At 36.9% G+C, this 19,846-nt stretch overlaps 1 protein-coding gene across 1 annotated transcript; it reads left to right on the top strand.

The window, feature by feature from the left end:
- On the top strand, nucleotides 1-19,350 carry CUNH12orf66 (chromosome unknown C12orf66 homolog). Its single transcript, XM_011373614.2, has 3 exons — nucleotides 1-516; nucleotides 5,262-5,547; nucleotides 16,548-19,350. The coding sequence occupies exons 1-3, from the start codon at nucleotides 282-284 to the stop codon at nucleotides 17,362-17,364; spliced, it is 1,338 nt and encodes a 445-aa protein (XP_011371916.1). The 5' UTR covers nucleotides 1-281; the 3' UTR covers nucleotides 17,365-19,350.
- Nucleotides 19,351-19,846: the final 496 nt, after the last annotated feature.

Raw genomic sequence — 19,846 nt, 5'->3', positions numbered from 1 at the left:
GTTGGCCGCCTCGCGTTCTGCCCTTTGGCTCCGCATAGTCAGAGCTACGGTAACCGAAGCGCCGAAGCTGCTCAGGTGCCGAGAAGCTGCCATCTATCTCCCTCTTCCCTTGGCTTTTACTCGGGTCCTCTGAAAGGCCTAGGCCGGCCCAGGCGGCAGCGCGCTCACGAGCCCGCCGCTTGTGGCGGTCACGCGCACGCACGCTTGTGCGCACGTTCCCTGAGAACCCGGAAGTGCGAGGGAGAGGAGAGCCACGTGGGTGGAGCTGGAGCGCAGCTCGCATGGGGGAGTCTATCCCGCTGGCCGCCCCGGTCCCGGTGGAACAGGCGGTGCTGGAGACGTTCTTCTCTCATCTGGGTATCTTCTCTTACGACAAGGCCAAGGACAATGTGGAGAAGGAACGAGAGGCCAACAAGAGCGCGGGGGGCAGCTGGCTGTCGCTGCTGGCGGCTTTGGCCCACCTGGCCGCGGCCGAGAAGGTCTATCACAGCCTCACCTACCTGGGGCAGAAACTAGGTACCTCCGCCCCGCCCCCGTGCCCCTTGAGGAGGAAGGAAAGGGGGTATATTCCCCGGTCGGCAGTGGCTTGGGTTCCCTGTTTCTTTCGCTCCTAATGCAGGCTCAATTGGACTCCCAGGTCGCCTCCCACCGTTCCCTCCCTTCCCTCGGCTTCCACAAACCCCGCCCACTGGCCTCAGCAGCAGATAGATTGGCAGATGGGGTAGATGCTCTTTGCAGGGCTGTACCCCAAACGGATGGATGTATGCATTTTGCCCAGTGCATGGATTGGTACCATAAATGACAAGTTAAGCAAACTCTATGTCTTCGCTCTTCCAACCAGTGACACTGCGGCCAGAGGAGCAAAACTTGGCAATACAACCTAGTTCGAGTTAATGAACACTACTGTCTGGCTTCTTAAGGTTAAAGCCCTGGAGAGTTTCAGATGGAGTCCTACTCCTTTTTGTAGGCGCTCAATAAATATTTAGTGAGTGAAATAAATTAATACTGGACAGGAAAGGCAAGAAATATGCCTAACACTAGCAAGAGGGCTTACAGGGAAAATGTAAACACTCTTATCCCATGATAAATCTTGCCTCTGAAAATATGAGGTAAGGGCAGAGTCAACTGATTTTCACTAGTAGAAAGCCACGGGCTATGCATATAAGGTAGAACTACTTATAATTACCAATAGTTAGTATTACATATCCCAGAGCTTTTAGAGTTGTTTTAGTACTTTGGCCTATTTTAGACACTTTAATTATCAGAGGCACCCAGTCTGGTATGAATGAAGGACACATATAGAATAGAAATGTAAAATTGAGTGCAGATTCCATTTTGATTCCTCCACCCCCAGTTTCTTCATATTGCCTGAAGGTGACCATGTATGTACATCTTGCTTTCAGTAAACACTCAAGGGGAAAGGCTTTTTGAGATCTTAAGTTTTGCCTTAGTCAAATAACTTGTTGTTTAGCATGTTAACTTACTGGCAAAAGCTGGTCAGTTTCACCTTGTGTATTTTTCCTCCCCTTTTTACAGTGGTACTTCTCACAAATTTGCAATTGCTGTTGCAGTGATATCATTCCCTTTTCTACAGCTTGGCAAATTGTGTATTGTTGAGTGACAGATCCCAAACCAGAATACTTGCCTTTGAATTGTCAGATTGTGTTTGTATCCATATTATTTATAAAAAATTTGTACATGTATTATAATTTACATATATATGTAAATGGGGAGGATTCCAACTATAAAATTGAAGGTGAGGAATTTTCTGGCAGTTTTAATTTTTAGATTCCCCCACCTCGTGAAGAGTGGTAATTGACCCCAGTGTATCATTCTTAATTTTTTTTAGCTTATCTATGAGAATTTGATTAAACCTGTAGACTTACTATCCAGAAAAATATATATGTAGTACAGTACAATTTTGCATATAATCAGAGTACTCAGTTGGATTTCCTAAAGCCTATTTGTGGACCCCAGTGAAAAAAATCTACTTTAGTTTAAATTGTATGTGCCTTGTTTTAGGTAAACAGAATTGGCTGCCCTGTATAAAAGAACTTACGTAAGACTATCATTGCCTCTAACTTGGGTTCTGTGAAGTGGGCCTCATATAATGTGATTGGTTCTCCATGGACCCCGCCTTGCATTAGTGAGCCTGAGGACTTCACCTTGAAATTGACCCACAGAGCATTTTACACTGTGAAACATGCTCAGGTACTCACTGTTCAGGCTCCCAGGTGTCCTGTCACTTCTGAGTAAATGTTCTGAAAATGGCATGTTACACTTTAATGCCTCTTAACTTATTCACATATATAGTAAATGTAGACTCCAGATTTAAAATTTTAACTTTGAAATTTCTTATGGTTTTTTTTTTTTTTGTATTGGAAAATTTGTAAGATCAAGGTGCTTAATGACTTCATGATCACTGGGTTGACTTTATTTTCTTAAAAACTTGGGAAAAATTTTTTGTGTCGCCATTTAAAACATTCCTATGTTCTTCATCTACTTTACTAATTAGAACATTTATGTGGTTTTCTTTAAAAAGCAATATAAAAAGTTTATATTTATTTTTAAACATTTAAAACGTGGTTCAAAAAAGTGTCTTTTTGACCTCACTTTTGACTGATGTTTATTGGAGACCTTAAAAGTGAATCCTGACTATAGCTGTCTTTTAGACAAAGGACAGACCTGACAGCCTTCTGTTCCTGTCTTGGCTCGCTTGTGAAAAACTTTGGGTGGGGCCCTTTTCTTGGAGCCTTTTCTTTCCTTGGAGGGGAGAATATACCTGTTTGGGGAAGAATCAGTGACTCAATGCCTGTGAAGGATTTCAGAAACTCATACTTTTCTCCCTTTGATTCATTACTGGAGGTTTTCCTCAACATCTGGTTCCTGGAATTTAGCATAGTAGAAAATGACTTAACTTGAGAACCAATGTTTAAACATTATTTGCAAGAAGTTGTAGAATAAAATTCCTAATTAGATGTTTTGCATGATCCTTTAATATACTTATTTCTTGAAATTTCATGTTGTAAGATAGACTGTTGAAATCTTGAGAAATGAACATATATAAATAGAGCCTTCTGGTAATAATTCAAAATAATCGTATTTTGTAAATTCCAGAATTTTAAAAGAGAAAGAAGTCTTACGTCTCTGATTTGTTGTTTCCCAGCATGAAGGAAGGCCAGTCCCCAATGGATATTCCAAACTAGGGTAGTCAACAAATAGGATTATACTCCTGAGAGCTTTGAAAAAGAGACCCGTATAAAGAAATGCATTGATTGTCTCTCCCTTCCTTATAGTGTCACTTTACTTGGTTTCACATACTCGTGATTGATGTTTATTGATAAACTTTTAAAGGTATTCTTTGTATTTATGTGGTATTTCCACTCCCCGAGATGAGGGTAATCTGATGAAGGAAGGTATCCATTTTTCACCCAGAGTTAAAAATTTTCACCAAAGCCATCCTGTTCAAACAGTGGAAGTGAGTACACAGTTGAGGTCACCTAGCTCTGTCAAATAGATTGCTATTTTTACAGGAATTGAAGCTCCCAATTTACCATAGAGTTTCAGAAGCTCAGTTATGTAGCTCTGAGTATTTTCTTATATCAGTTATAAATGGAAGGGAAAGAGGATTAGCGTTATCGAGTGTGTGCTTTGCTCCAAATGTTACACACCAAATGTTATTTCATATTTGTGTCTTCTTAGCAGCTCTATTACTAGTTTTGTGTTAAAAACAACTGAGGTTCAAAATGGCTAAGTCATTTGCACATCACACAGTTTGTAAATTCGAAAGTTGGGATTTGGAACCAAGTCTGGGCATGGAAAGAAGGCAATCCCAAGGTACAGTCCTATATAGGACGTTTATGTCAGGGTCAGTCCACCTGTACCATATAGATTTTTGCTGCTATTAGTAGGAGAAATGATATAAGTGCTAGTCAATCTGTTTAAGCAGTATACTAGAGAAAACTATTCTTAAATATTAGTAGTTTGGCTGTAGACTCAGTAATAAGTAGAGTAACCAACCTTCTAGGTTTGCCCAGGGCTGAAAGGGTTTCCAGGATATGGGACTAAGGGAGAGTTTCCCAAGAAGTGAGGCTTTCAGTGCTAAAACTGGAAAGTCGTGGGTAAACTGGGACAAGGTAGTCATTATAGTTGTAAGAGATATGAGATTCATTTCTTGAAACATAAGCCGAGCGATGAACTAAAAACGATGTTATGTAATGTTTCATTATATAAGAAGATATTTTACAAATGCTTTTGATAAATGATTTTCACTTGTAATTGATATGTTTAGAACAGTCATTCATTCATTAAATCATTCTGTATATATCAATAGAAAAATTATCTATTTGAGGTTTTTATATATTCTTAAGAATTACTGTTTTAAACCTGCCCAGTTTCTTTTCTTTCTCCTAATGTCTTGCCTCTGACCCTTTGGTGGGGTGCATAAATGCTTAAGAAAACATCTATAAAGCTGGCTCTATAATTATTAGAAATATAGTTGATCATGTATTAATACGGAAATGATGTCTATGCCATTTGATTCTTTTTGACTATTGAAAAGGATGTATTTGGTCTTACTTTTTGCTGATTTATTTTGGAACCCCTGTATTATAGCAGCAGTTATTTAGAATTGCTTGTTGCTCTTAATAATTCACAATGTGCTGCTTATCATGTTATAGCCTATATTGTCAACCTTGTCAAGAGTACCAAGATTTCCTTTTTTCCCAGGGAACCCAGAAGTCTGTGTTCTTGTGTAAGGGAGATATATGTGTGTGTTATCCATTTTCTGGTTTAAAAGATAAGATTAAAAGATGGCTTAAAAGATAAGATTTAAAGGAAAATGCAACTCTAACACAGAAATAAAATTTTCTGATTTACCGGGAATAACAACAGTGTTTCATAATTGGGTATTCTCATGTATTTTAAATACATTTTTGTGGAAGGAGGGCTTTTTAGATCCTGGTTAATTATTCTCTGAAATAAATCTGAATCCTCATTGAAGTTGGATGGGGGAGAATTAGTGCATGGTTAAGGAAATGAAAGACAGGTCTGTTGTTACATTAATGAGTTATACCAGCCATTTGTTTAACCTATTCCTATTTGTTCAACCACAAAACATTTAAATCCCAATGATAGGAGTCAGAGATTATGGTAGATGAGCTCAGCAGGTTCAGATTCTTTCCTTTTGGATGCTGGGAGGTGTTTTGTACTTCTGGTTTCTCTTCCTTACCTGCCATGTGCTTATGTCATTTACCTACCAGGGGGCCAGTCTTTCTTCAGCAGGAAGGACTCCATCCGCACCATCTATACCTCCCTGCATAATGAGCTGAAGAAGGTGGTGACTGGCCGTGGTGCCCTGGGTGGGGCCACTCCTCATGTGGAAGAACTCCTTTCTCACCTGTCGGAGCAGCTGTGCTTCTTCGTTCAGGCTCGGATGGAGATTGCAGACTTCTATGAGAAGATGTATACCCTCAGCACACAGAAGTTCATCAGTGCCGAAGAGCTCGTTGGCCTTTTGGACACCATTCTCAAGAAATACAGCTCAAGGTCAGTGTAGGTGAGGAGGGAGGGAGAGATAAAATGCAGCAGCTTCTCGATCCCACACAGACCCTCAGTTTTCCCCCACACTCTTATGAAAATCTATGATGAAATAACAAGAGAATAGCTGTGTTACATTTTGTACATATTAATTAACCAACCGGTATATATTGGGCACCTTCTTTGGGCTCAGTTAACAACATACTAGATGGATACTTAACTTCCCTAAGCAATAGCAAAAGACCAATAATTAAATAATCCTTAAAAGATATAATATAACTGATTTTGTTATTTATGAAAGAGTTCATATAGCCATAAAAGAATTGTGTATAAAATATTGTGACTTTTTTAACAAACTACTATTCACTTATTCCTCTAATGCAGCCAGTACTTACATGTGTTGGAAGCTCCTGTATAATTGCTTTTGGCACCTGTGGCCTACTTTTTGTTTTGTTTTAAATTTCCTCATAAATTTCCTCATAGTGGAGGCAGGCATCTGTGCTTCTGAGGAGGGCATACTCAAGGTTTTGGGAGGTTTTTTTTGTTTTTTTGTTTTTTCATAGTCAAAAGTTATTTGTAGCCAGTTTCATTTTTTTTTTTTTAAAGAATGTTGATTGACTGGAAAACTTTTATATGAAGGAAATTGCTACTTATAAAGAGATGAGATTAGTTTTAATGTCTTACTCACTACCTGACCTAAAGGCAATACCAAAAGAATTTAAGGAGCATCATGAACATCATTGATGTGAATGACCCAGTTTTATTTTTGGGTCCCTGGAGCCTGACATAGTGTCTTACACATAGTAGGTGCTCAGTAATTTCATGATGGACTAAATGGAAAGTAATTACCTTGAAGGATACCACTCCTTTAAATATGTGAGTTCATATATGTTTGCTTAAAAGAGAAAGGTAGATATGTTAACTTATATTCCCAAATGAAAGATAATATTCATCTGATTAATGGACTGGGCAAAGGGGACAAAATGAGGAGATTAAGAGAGACATTATGGAGGACATAGAATCTAAGATTACCTTTAAGGGTAGATAAGGTTTTGAAAGCAAAGCTTGGAAAGGAGAGCAGATGCTTTGAGACAAGAAGATGATTTCAGAATACTGAAAGAGTTTTGGTACCTGCCGTTCTCTCTTCCTGAAACATTCTTATCCTACTTGTCTACTCATGATTTAAGTCTCTGTTCAAATGTCAGAGAGGTCTTCTCTCTTCATCCTACCAAAACTATCATTCCCTTAGGCACTATCCTGCTCCCCTGATTTATTTTCTTCACACTCCTTATTGCCATCTGAAATTACTGTTATTTACTTAGAGTGTTTTTTCTTCTCTCACAACTAGAATGTGGGCTCCGTGACAGCTTCTATGTCTTCATCACCTTGAACAGAGCTTAGCGTATAGTAGGTGCTCAATAGGTATTTGTCGAATGAATAAATGAATAGTTGCTAAATAGTGGAGAACCATGAATGGCTTTTGAATAGGGGAGTCTCTGTTTTCATCTTTATCTTAGACTGATTACTATGGTCCTGGTGTGTGGGTTGGAATGGTGAAGGGAGTGGTTACATGAGGAAAGGGTAGTTTAGCAGGCCCTTATGATAATCTGATTGGTGATAGTAGGGCCTCCTGGTTGCAAGACAGTGGGAAAAGGGATGAAGACAAGGAAAGTCTACAAGTTTTGGCAAAAGGATGGTAGGAGTAAGGAGAGGTTTCTGTCACTGATGATTTATAAGTTTTGCACTTTCAATGATAATATCATTTACAGGATTGAGAAGTCAAGAGGGGCTGGCTTGGAAAGTAGTGAGCAAAATTTGGAGCAATTCAGGCTTGAGTTGCTAACAGATCTTCAAGTAGAGGTTCAGTAGGCAGTTGGAAATGGGGGTACAGAGATCACATGAAGCCAGAAACAGAGAAAATAATTAAAGATCATCTGTATAGAGTAGACTTACCTTGTTTTTTGGTTTCAAAACATATCCTTGTTTCTTTAATAAAGCAGCAATTGATTTTTAAGCTTGCAGGAAAAAAGGGGGAATATTTATATTTTGAAGGAAACTAGCACATACTGAGCAACTACTGTGTGCCAGGCAGTATGCAAGACCCTCTTATATATCTGATTTGAGGTATAGGTGAGTTAGTGCTACTTTTATGGAGTCTCAGGGAAGTTAAGCATGCCCAGGGTCATGCAAATTATCTTTGAACCCACTTCTCTATGACTCCAGAGTCCATATTCTGTATGCATCATTGCTTGTATCAAATAGTGAGATGCTTTTCATCCAGTCCAGATAATTTATCTCTGTTGATTATTTTACAAGTCAGTAAATACGATTGATTTTTATTTATTGAATAAATAATAAGGCATAGTAAGACTATGAAATAGTCTTGTCAGAGTAAGACAGAAAACATCATAAGCACTTACTACATTCCCTTGCAAGGAATAAGAATTGTGTACTGCATAAAATCATGTAATGTGCACATTCTCTCTGAGCACAAGATAGTTTGGTAAATGTATTATTATGTTTTTATTCTTCCTTTATAAAGTTTTTCCCTAATTTTTCATTTTGAAATTTTACTCCTACAGAAAAGTTGCAGGAATAGTATAATGAACATAGAGTTACAATATGACCAGTAATTCCACTCCTAATACCCAATGAAAAATACAAAATGAAAACATATATCTTACACATGAAAACTTTTACATGAATGTTCATAGCAGCATTATTGATAATTGCCAAGAGGTGGAAACAATCCAAATGTTCATCTACTGATGGATGAATAGATAAACATGGTATATTCATACAAGGGGTTATTTAGCAATAAAAAGGAAGGAGTACTGATATGTGCTATAACATGGATGAACCTTGTAAAATTATGTTACATGAAATAAGCCAATCATTTATATGAAATGTCCAGACTAGGCAAAGTCATGGACACAGAAAGTAGATTACAAATTCATAGACACAGAAAATAGTAGTTAAGGGTTGGTGGGGTGGGGAGGGAGAATGGAGAGTAACTGTTAATGTGTATAGGGTTTCTTTTGGGGGGTAATGGGACTGTCCTAAAATTAGATAGTGGTGATGGTTACACAATTCTGAATATATTAAAACTGTTCAATTGTATACATTAAAAGGATGTATGTTACATGTGTGAATTAAATACCAGTAAAACTGTTACTTAAAAAAAAACTGTACAATGAACACACACGTATCTTTTACCTAGATTCACTATTAAAATTTTGCCATGCTTGTTTTCTCTCTCTCTGTATATAATTTTATTTCCCTGAGTTGTTTGGAAGTCAAATGCAAAACAAACATCATGACACTTCACTCCTAAATATTCAGGTTGTGTCTTCTAAGAACCATACAAACCTATAACATAGTTTACACACAGGAAATTTAACACTGATTTTCCACCATCATCTAACTTATAGTCCATATTCAGATTTCCTCAGTTGTCCCAAAAACGTCATGTATTTTTTATTGTCATGTATTTTTGATCTTCTGTTGTATTCTAAATTTTCTTTTATTGTTAACATGGCTCAAAATTTATAAAGTACAAAAGAATGCATAGTGAAAAGTCTGCCTGCTGCCCTGTCTTAGCTACTTAATTCCCTTCCTAAGAAACAGTGAATGTTAGCAAGTTCTTCCTATCATTCCCAAGAGAGTCTATGCATATGGGTATACACATTTTTTAAACATATTTTACATGTGTACAGATTTTCTGTTTGTAAATATTATTTTCTTTCTCAAATCTGATTACTATGTATATATTTTTTAATAAAGTAATCTTTTGAAAACCAAAAACTAAAGTACAATTGGCGATATGATGCTCAAAAGGAAGAGATCGCATCTGGTGATTGCCAAATGCTAATGTGGAAGTGGTTTGCTGAACCATCTCAGAAGCTTAAGAAAATACTCACTGGGCTCCTCCTCTTTTTCCCCAATAAGGTAAAATTTAGTAATTCTGGATTGGGTGCCCACAAATTTGTATGTTTTAAAGTTCCTTGTGCTACTGATACATAGTCTGCATGAAAACAATTGTTTGGATAAATAAAAGATGCCAACATTAGAATACACTGAATATTGAACCTTACAGATGTGTGTGCATGTGCTTGTATATGTATGTGTGTGTCTCTCCTGGGAATTATTACTATTTAATTTCATTTTTATTTTATTACATTTGCGATCTATCATCTTTGAACCTTCTTTGAAACATCCCACTTCCTAGAGGCTTGAGAATTTCTCCCATTGCCTGCTAAAGCCTCGATTTCATTCTTGAAACTTTTAGGGCAGTACTTGGCTGTACTCATTAGTCTTCTGATTGGATGCTAATGGAATCTGATGGAGCTGGGTTGCAACATCACATATGGTCAATAGTTGTTTTCATCTACAGTTTCCATCTTCCACCCATTCTAACTTCCTCTTATTAATAGGGAATTACTGATCACAGGTATATCCTAGCCTGAAAATTATCTAAATTAGAGGCTGTGGGTTAATTTGAAAAACAAAAATTCTTTAGTTAAGAATTTTTGAGATAGTTAAGATAGAAATTCTATATAATATATTGATTTTTCTTTGGGAAGTGGGATTATTTTAGGTATAAATGAATGTAGTTTGCCTTTTGCCAGGATAACACACCTAATACATTTCTTTCATGGTTCCAGTATTCTAGAGAAATAATTCATATTTTGGTGTTCTCTTGTATTGAGTTAATCTTCTTCCCAGAGGACCCAATTTATCTTTCAGGGAATGCTTATTTGTCTCAATATATATGATCCATGTCAAAACACTTATAAAAAATTGTGAATCTTTCATCTTTCAAACCATGAAATGCTTTTATATTAAAAAATTAACAAGCATGATATATAGCATGGAGTCTAAACCCCTGGCCCTGATTTGAGATGCAGATCTTGTGTGTTATTGTAATGTCCAGTCTACTTTCAGAGATGAAGAGAAAGCATATTTTGTTTTTTTCTCTGGATGCCAGTTGTGTTCAGAGTAGAACAATGTTAAAGGTTTCCTTCTTTGGTAACCTTATTACATCACTAAGCAAATTTAAATTCTTATTTAAGAATCACAGTCATTTATAATGCTGCATTTCAAATTGAGTAATTAACATTACAGATATGAGTTTTTATTGTGTGCCCTTTAGAAGAAAAAATGAATTTAGATCCTCTAGGATCACAGTGTCTGCTACTCCTTGAATACTCTTGAGGAGAGGTAGAACTTGGTTTTTTTTTCCAAGGAAGCATCGATGGAACATTTTTTTATTTTATAGAGTTTATTTTGACTTTATTTACCTAACTTTTATACAATGAGCATAAAAGAAAATTCTGGCTGATCTTTCTGTTTTGTGGTTAAAATAAAACTGGAAGATAGATTTAATGCAAGTTAATATTTACTCTCCTGAATCAAGAATATAATTTTAAGAAATAATGCTTTTGAAGAAGTTAGCAAATATTTATGCATTCTAGACAGCTTTTTAAAATCTCTCTGGCATAGGAATAATACCATTCAGTGATTTTTATTTTTTAATCATAAATTTTAGCCAGAATTTATGTATGTAACTTTTTTTTAGTTACATAAAATTTATCTGCATTTTAGGAAGCATAGTTTTTTTTTATCTGAATCCTTCAAAATGACAGAATTCTCACCAAAGACAACTTTGATTTGTTTGGGCTTTATGTCCTTTTTTTTCCTTTAAAAAAAGATTCATGATGATAAGACTGTTAATGAAACAGTTGTGTGTATAGTTCAACAAGGTTAATTATTACCCACTGAAAATTTTATAAGCAAAACCAACAATAGTGCAGTTTCTGTGGGATGCATTCTATTCTATACACTTGACATACCTAGATCTTAACAGTTCAGATTTAAGGCCTTCTGTGATCTTGCATCAGCCTACCTTTTCAAATTCATCAAAGATTTATCAAATGCCTTAAATTGCAGCCAAACTCTTAGTAAAAATGAAGAAGCCTCAGAGAAGTCTTTGAGGATTTTAAACAGAAGCCAAAAAACAGTTCCTAATCTAATGTGTTCCCCATTTCTTACCTTAGTTCATATTATTTATTTTGCTTAGAATGTCCTCAGATTTGTAGAGGAGGAAAAATATCTTTTTCCTCTACTCTTCTAAGTTCTTGGCTAGGGTCCCTTTAAACAAAAGATTAACAAGAGAAAGCATACAAGTATATTTAATATAATTTTACGTGACAAAGAAGCCATAACCTGTGCTTTTATGCTATATTTGATGAAGAATGGAGAGTTGTGGGAAAACATAGAATGAAAAGGGTATAAGTTAAATGTAGTAAACTGAGGGAAACAGCAAATCCTGTTAGTTCAGATTCTTCTCTGTGTCCCTTAGTCTTTGGAGATAAGGATGCTGCTCTTTTCCTCGGGGTATGGGGAGTGCTTCTCTCACTTGAGGGTTTTATGACCTAATTCAGGGAAGGGTCATGTTGTTTCTCAATTTCCTTCAGCTTAAAATATTTAGTATTGAAATTGTTAAAGATTTTGCTTACCTAGGTTCAGTCATCAATTCAAATGGGGACTGTAGCCAAGAAATCAAGAGAAGGCAGAGAGAAGGAAGGGCAGCAATGGAAGAATCAAAAAAGATCATCAAGAGCAAAGATGTGTTATTAGAGGCTAAGTCAAAGATCATCTGCACCCTCATATTCCCAATTACTATGCAGAGATGTGAAAGATGGACAGTCAAGAAGGCTGAAAGGAAAAAATTTGATTCATTTGAAATACAGTGCTGGAGGTGAGCTCTGTGGATACCTTGAACCACCAGAAAGACAAACAAGTGGGTCCTGGGACAAATGAAGCCTGAAACATCGCCAGAGGCAAAAATGACAAAACTGAAGCTGTCCTATTTCGGGCACATCATGAAAAGGCAGGGTTCTTTGGAAAAGATAATAATGCAAGGAAAAATGGAAGGCAGCAGGAAAAGCGGAAGCCCAAATGTGAGGTGGATTGACTCCATAATAGAAGCCATAGGCCTGAGCCTATAGGAGCTGAGAAGGACAGGACATTGTGGACATTACTCATTCATAGGGTCACCAGGAGTTGGAGCTAACTCATTGGCATGTACCATATTTTGGAGCAGCATGTTCTGAACCACATCACATTGTTCTATTATGTATCAGTTACCTATTACAACAGTCATTCTGTATAACAGAACACCCCCAAATTTACACTTATAGGCTTGCAGGTCTTTTGGGAGTTGACTGACCTGGGCTAAGCTTAGCTGGGTAGCTCTGCTTGACACTGTTGGTCTCGCTGGGCTTGGCTTATTATTGTGAACTTTGGGCTTAGTCTGCTCTATATATGTTCATTCTGAGCCCAAAGTTAGAGGGGAAGCAGCTACCCAAAGTGCAAAAGAACAAGCTCAGCTAAGCTCACGTTAAGCCTTTGCTTGCATCAGATCTGTTAACATCCCTATGGCCAGTGCAAGTCACATGGCTCAGTCCATAGTCCAGGGGTGAGAAAATACACTCCTCTTCAGGTAGGAGAAGCTACAGAGTCACATGGCAAAGGATGTGCCATCAGGGGTGGTTATGAATTGGGACCAGAAATTTAAGCCCTCATCTTCACATGGCTAAATCCTACTTGCTGCTTTTTTAAAAAATTGATCCTACCTGCCCTTTAAGCTTTATGGCTCAATTCAGATCTTGTCTGTGTGGCTTGCACAATCTTTCAACCAAAAGAAATTGTTCCTTCTTCTGAACTGTTATTTTATTTGTACTCCTCATTAGAGATGTATTACTTTCTATTCATATCCATTATAAATACCTCCTTCTAACATAGGAGGTACTGCAGGGCAAATTTCTGGCTAATTCATTTTGTATTTTCAACTATTTGTATCTAAAAACTAGTGAAGTAATTGTTTTAAATGCGAAAAGTACAATTTTTTTTACTGTGGTAAAATATACATAATATAAAATTTACAGTTTAGCCATTTTTAAGTGTACCGTTCTGTGGCATTTAGTACATTCACAGTGTTGTGCTACAGATTTATTTTTAACTGGGCTTCTGACTTCTCACATGCATGAGACCTGCATACTTCTTTTGGAAGGAACTTGATAGGATTTGTAAAGGAAGGTGTGCGTTTGCACATGCGCGCTCTATATATTTTTCTGGCTTTTCTTTCTTTCTTTTTTTTTTTTTTTTGGCTTTTTAAAGAGCAGATGTTCTCTGCAAATAATTGTCAATTTATTCCGTATTCAGACTTGTTTAAGCTTGCTGCCATAGCTGAGGTGTATATTTTTGGATTACAACAATTTAACAGATCCCCTATAGTATGAGTTGTGAATAGGTATGAGGCACACAGCAGAGTGGAAATGGGGAAATGATACATCATAATACTAATCTCAAAGTCTTGGCAGGATAATATTAACGTGTATTTTTAGCTTTTAAGAATGAAAAATAGCTTCGACATTCATATTCATCCTAATGTTGAGCATTTAAATACTTTTAATATATGTTTATGGAAGAGCTTGTTCAGAATTCTTTCTGAAGTTTCGTACAGAGAATTCATGTTCTTTCAAGGAGAATGTTGGATATAAATGATAATTTCCAACTGGAAGCAGAAAAATAACTTATTTTATTTGTGGTAGAATTTTCTCCAATCTCATACCATTTTCTGTCATTAACAATCTTACTGTGTTTATAGTCCTTTGGTAAATTTCCTGATATCCATGCTTATAGAATCTTGTAATACTTGATACTCATTAAGTGTCAAGGGACCTTAGCCTTTAGGCTAAGGAAGCAGGAACATTTCTTACAATTCAATGATTTTGAGACATGCTATTGTGTGTGTGTTAAACTTTTTTAATGTTTATTCCAAAGCATGTAGTGTTCGAAGAGTTCAAGTTAGTTAATTAAGCACTTGAGTTAGAGGATGTGAGCTTTGTTTTATCTTTCTGATTCTTTGAGTATATTACTAGACTAGACCCTCCACCCATGTTGTAGCTTCCTCTCTTGAAAGATGTTGAGGGTAAAATACAAATAGAAAAAAAGGGGTTATTGTCTGAGGGTAAAATGCAAATAATAGAAAAAATGTGTTATTTTAAATAACTGCCGCCTATTTATCACATGATAATCAGTTTCTATCTTATAATGTCTAACCTAGTATGGGCTCTCTTAATCATAATCCCTTTAATTAGTGTTTAAATACATTTTTAAAACCTCTAGCTATACTTGTGATGATTTTTTTCCTAATTGTTTAATTGATTACCAGTATTTTATGCTTCAACTGCAGTAAAAACAGACCTGTGTGAGAAGCTTCTGTCTCATTGACAGTGAGGCAATTAAATTGCATGGGCTCAGGCCTGTAAATCATCTCCTGTGGTGCCTGGGCATAAGATACACTCAGTAAATACTAGATCTTGCCCACATCTTTAAAATGGGGTCACTTGCTAAGATAATTCCTGAAACCTAAGCAGATGCTTTGGATCTTTGGGAACAGTGTAAGGCCTTAATATAGGCCTTGAAAAGGAGCATGCACCAGGCTCAGCAGACACTGAAACTGCCTAGGCATTTCTCGGAAGAAAAGACTGAGGAAGAAAGCTCTAAGTGGTCAATACAGAGAGGATGCTCCTTAGCCATTCTATTCCACTGTTACAGAAAGAAAGTCGTTTACATCATAAACCACAGGCAGAATCTTTGAGACAGAAACTAGGATTCAAATCTTAACATAGTTACCACCGAATTTTAACATAGTTACTGAAGTCCTGCTAAATGCCATGTGTTGTAGAAATAAAGGAGTGAAGGAAGTAGGCAGGTTTTACTTCCCCTCAGGAAGGAGCTCAAAGCAAAGGTGACCACATGTCCCAGTTTGTCTGATAAAGTATGATTAAGTTACAAAAGGGGAAGACAGGTATTAAGAAACTAGAGGATATAGTTAGGAGGCCTAACCTGGTCTGGGGCTGGACACGGAAGACATTTCTAAGGAGGTGACTCTGAAGAGGAGACCTAAAGCATCAGAAAGAAGTGTTGATGACAAGGGTCATGCCTCACTGGCCTCAGGGTCTTTGCACTAGACCTTTTCTCCCTTTGCCTGGAAGAGAGGATACTCCCACATCCTGTCTCTCTACCCCTCAATATTACTATTACAGGTAAAGCAGAATATGTTTTACAAACAGCAGGTAGCAATTCCTGAGTCACAAAATTAATTTAGTGAGTAGTAATCCAATTAAAAAATACATATTATTAGCTATCAAGTACATTGTACATAGTAAGGGTAAATAAGAAGTTAAAACTTTTATTTATATACATATGTGTACTTAGTCACAATACACAGTGACTTCTGTAGATTTTTTAAAACATTTTTTAAACATTTAAATTATAACAAAAAAAATTGTAAATATTTTGTCTAGAACAAGTTAAAATGAAATCACACTATTATCTTAACCTTCTTTGTGATATCATTGCATTTCCAATTACTTATTTAATGTCTGGAGAAAGTGAGAAGAATGGGAATGTGGCTCAAGCTAAGAAGGAACCAGATTATTCAAGGCCTTGTACACCTTTTTAAGGATTTTGGATTCTATCCTAATATAAATGGAAAGTGATCGATGTGTTAGATATTTTTTATCTAGCTACCATTTTGTTTTATCTCTGCCTCTTTAGGACCACACCCTGAGAAGAGGATGCCTTGTTTTGATGATACTGTTAGTCATACAATTCCCAGAATAAAATAAATTAGGAAAGAATTATAGCTAATTTAATCTCTGTATTTGAAAAGAAGGTAGCCACTACTTTCATTTTTTTTTTAAACGACTATTTCCACAAGAGAATATGATGCTGACATAATTCTGAAATGGTGAAGTTATATCAGAATGACTTTTTAAATAAATCAACATGGAATCCTTCCATTTTTCCTTCCCCTGCCCCTAAATGTAATATTATTTGACCACATTGTTTTTTGTTTTTTGTTTTTTTGAGGGTAGAAAATGTCAACATGGAGTAATATTTCCACTTATTTCTGTTAATTTCTCTTCCCCCTTCAGATTTCACCACCCAATCCTCAGTCCTTTGGAAAGCAGTTTCCAGCTGGAAGTCGATGTCCTGAGTCATCTTCTGAAGGCCCAGGCTCAGGTCTCAGAGTGGAAGTTCCTCCCATCTCTGGTTAATTTGCACAATGCTCACACCAAGCTGCAGACCTGGGGCCAGATCTTTGAAAAGCAGCGGGAGACCAAGAAACATCTGTTTGGAGGGCAGTCTCAGAAGGCCGTACAGCCCCCACACCTCTTCCTTTGGCTGATGAAACTCAAAAACATGCTTCTTGCCAAATTTAGCTTTTACTTTCACGAAGCACTGAGCCGGCAAACGACTGCTTCAGAAATGAAAACATTGACTGCAAAAGCCAACCCAGACCTTTTTGGAAAAATTTCCAGCTTCATCAGGAAATATGATGCTGCCAACGTGTCCTTAATCTTTGACAACCGAGGGTCTGAGAGCTTTCAGGGTCATGGCTATCACCACCCCCATTCCTACAGAGAGGCCCCTAAGGGTGTGGACCAGTATCCAGCTGTGGTGTCTCTGCCCAGCGACAGGCCTGTAATGCACTGGCCCAATGTCATCATGATCATGACAGACCGCACTTCTGACCTTAACAGCTTGGAGAAAGTGGTTCACTTCTATGATGACAAAGTTCAGAGCACCTACTTCTTAACCCGCCCAGAACCTCACTTTACCATTGTCGTCATTTTTGAGTCAAAGAAATCCGAGAGAGACTCCCACTTTATTTCCTTCCTCAATGAGCTCTCACATGCTCTTAAGAACCCCAAAGTTTTTGCAAGTCTGAAACCCGGATCCAAAGGTTAGCAAGTAATTTGTGTGAAAGGTCTCCAAGATGGGTAATTGTGTTTTAATTGCTCTAATGATCTACAGTGGTCTGTGATTAGAGTTTCGATCCGTTCATGCTTCTTTCAGAGCTAAATTAAAGACAAATCCTCCTTAATTGTGTCTCACACTTTATATGCAATTAAGGCCAATTGAATTAAGTATCCAAAGAGTAATCAAGGAAGTGATCATGGCTACTGTGTATCTCCATAGTGCAGCAAAGTACTCTCAGTATTTTCTCCTGTTTTCCTGTATTTCATGTAGACTGCATATTTATTGGCCTTCGATGTTTCTTTCCAGATGTTTCTTTCCCGATGTTTTATATTACTCTAAACATTGTATTCTAATGCAATTTCAAACACCCTCTCCCTTCCCCTCCTACCTGGATGAGTAATTGGGATGAGAAATTAAATGGTCTTTTTAGAATTAAGGACTGTATGTTTTCTATCTCATAAATTAGCTGATTAACATAGAGTTATTAGTTTTATGATTCTGATCTAAAAATAATATTTTTGATGCCCAAATTAGAGTTTTAGTGAGAAATTTCTATCGGTTATTGGAACTGAAGGTGCATTAAAGTAGGATGATAAGATCAGGTTTAACAGTTCAGAAGACTCTATGGCAGCTATATTAGCCATGGGTTCTTTTGGGTTGATCCACGCACCTAGCTGCATTTGTTTTGACCCTTATAAAGTTTGATTTTTTTTTCACTCTGTTTTACAGTCAGCATAACCATGGTGTGAGATTTCTTTACTCTTCAGCATATTATCTGCTTGGCTTTTTGTTTATCACCTTTTCGCTGAAATATATGTTCATGTTTGGCTCCACTCCCTGGTTATTTTTAGGCTGAAAAAGCATGCAGTCTTGGTTTTTCAGCCACTCTTAGACATTCATGCAACTTAGCCTTCTTTTATAAAATCAAAATGGAATCACTGTACTTGCTAAAAATCAATTGTGCATTCAGAAGACATCTTCATAGTTGAGTAATCAACTCACTATTTAAGAGCATCTAAACTTGGGGTGCATGCCTGTCTCCTCCAAATATTTTTAGAAATAGTGATACACCTTAACACATGCTGCCTTAACACTTTCCTTCAGTAGATGTTTGTGGGGAAGAAGGCGTAATGGGCTGTGGAGACCTAAACTTCTTGCTTATTGATTCAGAATAAAAATAAGCCACAAAGAGTAATTGAGTTGTTAACTGTTTGATAGTTCCTACAAGGCTTGTGTGCAATGTAATAGTTCAGTCCTGTTTCTCATGATTGCACAGAGCCATTGTTTTAATGAGCAACCAAAGCAAACAAGGCTGTGGCATCGGCAGAGAGCAGAGGAGCCCCTTCGAGTCTAGTAGGAGGCCTGCCCACCTGTCGGGACCACTTGGTGGAAGAACCCACAGGCCTATTTTCTGAGGAGAACATGTGAGGTTTTTCTTTTTTTTTTCTTTTTCTTTTTTTAAAATAAAAGTCATGATTTGTAAAAAGCCAGTTTGTTTTAAATAGAAAGTACTCATTTACCTCTGCATTTTATTCACTCAGGTTCTATAAAAATCTGAACAGATTGTACAACTTTGACCTTACATAAAAAATTGAAAACTATTGGAACTAAAAAGTCAAATTATTTTTCCTCCCTTTTGTGTTTTGCTAAGCAGCTGAAAAATATTTCTTGGTGTGATTGTATTTTTTTTCCTAAATAAAACACCATTAGCCTTAATAATATGTTCTCCTATGTACCTGAAAGAAAATATACTTCGATGTAACACGGAGAAGAGTGTGAATAAAACATATATACAATACTTAAATAACCAGTCCTCGCCTAGAACATATTTGAATTGTGTATTTATTTTTAAACATTTTGGTTCAAGCCAAGAAACAAGGTCATTTTACTCTGAGATTTGTCCTCTAAATTCAGTAATGATCTGTAAAGTCTATGTTTTGCTAATTGGAAGAGTAAATCTACATATTTTCCACAGACTGCTTATTTTGAAATTTCTTTCCTAAACCACACTTGATCAATTTTTACGGGTAACTGGGAGTGTAGTCAACACTTATAAGTTTGCCAAAGAGTCTATCAAGGAGTGTTTCATGTTAGGATGTTGTTTAGACACAGGGTGAACGTTTATCACTTTGTCCTTTCTTGAGTCCAACTTGGTACTTAACTATACTTAACTGAGGCGCCAATATCCTTTATGTAATCACTTTGTACATTTGGATATATTGGAGAAAATTTACTTGGAAGAAAGAAAATAGTTGGTACTTCACTGCATTCCCAGTAGAGTCACTTAGGTGATCTTTAAAATATGTCCACCCTTTGATCTAGCAGCAAAATTGCAGTTTTGTTTCTTTGGCAAGTCAGCCTATGAACCTGACTTCCTTACCTGTATAATGGGGATAAGGAAATGTGGGCTCTTTTTCAAAGAATATGTAAGAATGGGATGAGATCATGCATAGAAGAAGGCTTTGAAACT

The sequence above is a fragment of the Pteropus vampyrus genome, unplaced genomic scaffold, assembly GCF_000151845.1.
Source record: "Pteropus vampyrus isolate Shadow unplaced genomic scaffold, Pvam_2.0 Scaffold9, whole genome shotgun sequence".
NCBI classification, from domain to species: Eukaryota; Metazoa; Chordata; class Mammalia; order Chiroptera; family Pteropodidae; genus Pteropus; species Pteropus vampyrus.
The sequence above is the reverse complement of the archived record's forward strand: the minus strand, read 5'-3'. Positions and strand labels throughout refer to the sequence as shown.

What these genes read in the sequence shown, in the direction of transcription:
- CUNH12orf66 (XM_011373614.2), top strand. Translation starts at nt 282, where the DNA reads ATGGGGGAGTCTATCCCGCTGGCCGCCCCGGTCCCGGTGGAACAGGCG. An exon ending in CTACCTGGGGCAGAAACTAG is followed by an intron (nt 517 to 5,261) that starts GTACCTCCGCCC and finishes TTTACCTACCAG; the next exon opens with GGGGCCAGTCTTTCTTCAGC. An exon ending in CTCAAGAAATACAGCTCAAG is followed by an intron (nt 5,548 to 16,547) that starts GTCAGTGTAGGT and finishes TTCCCCCTTCAG; the next exon opens with ATTTCACCACCCAATCCTCA.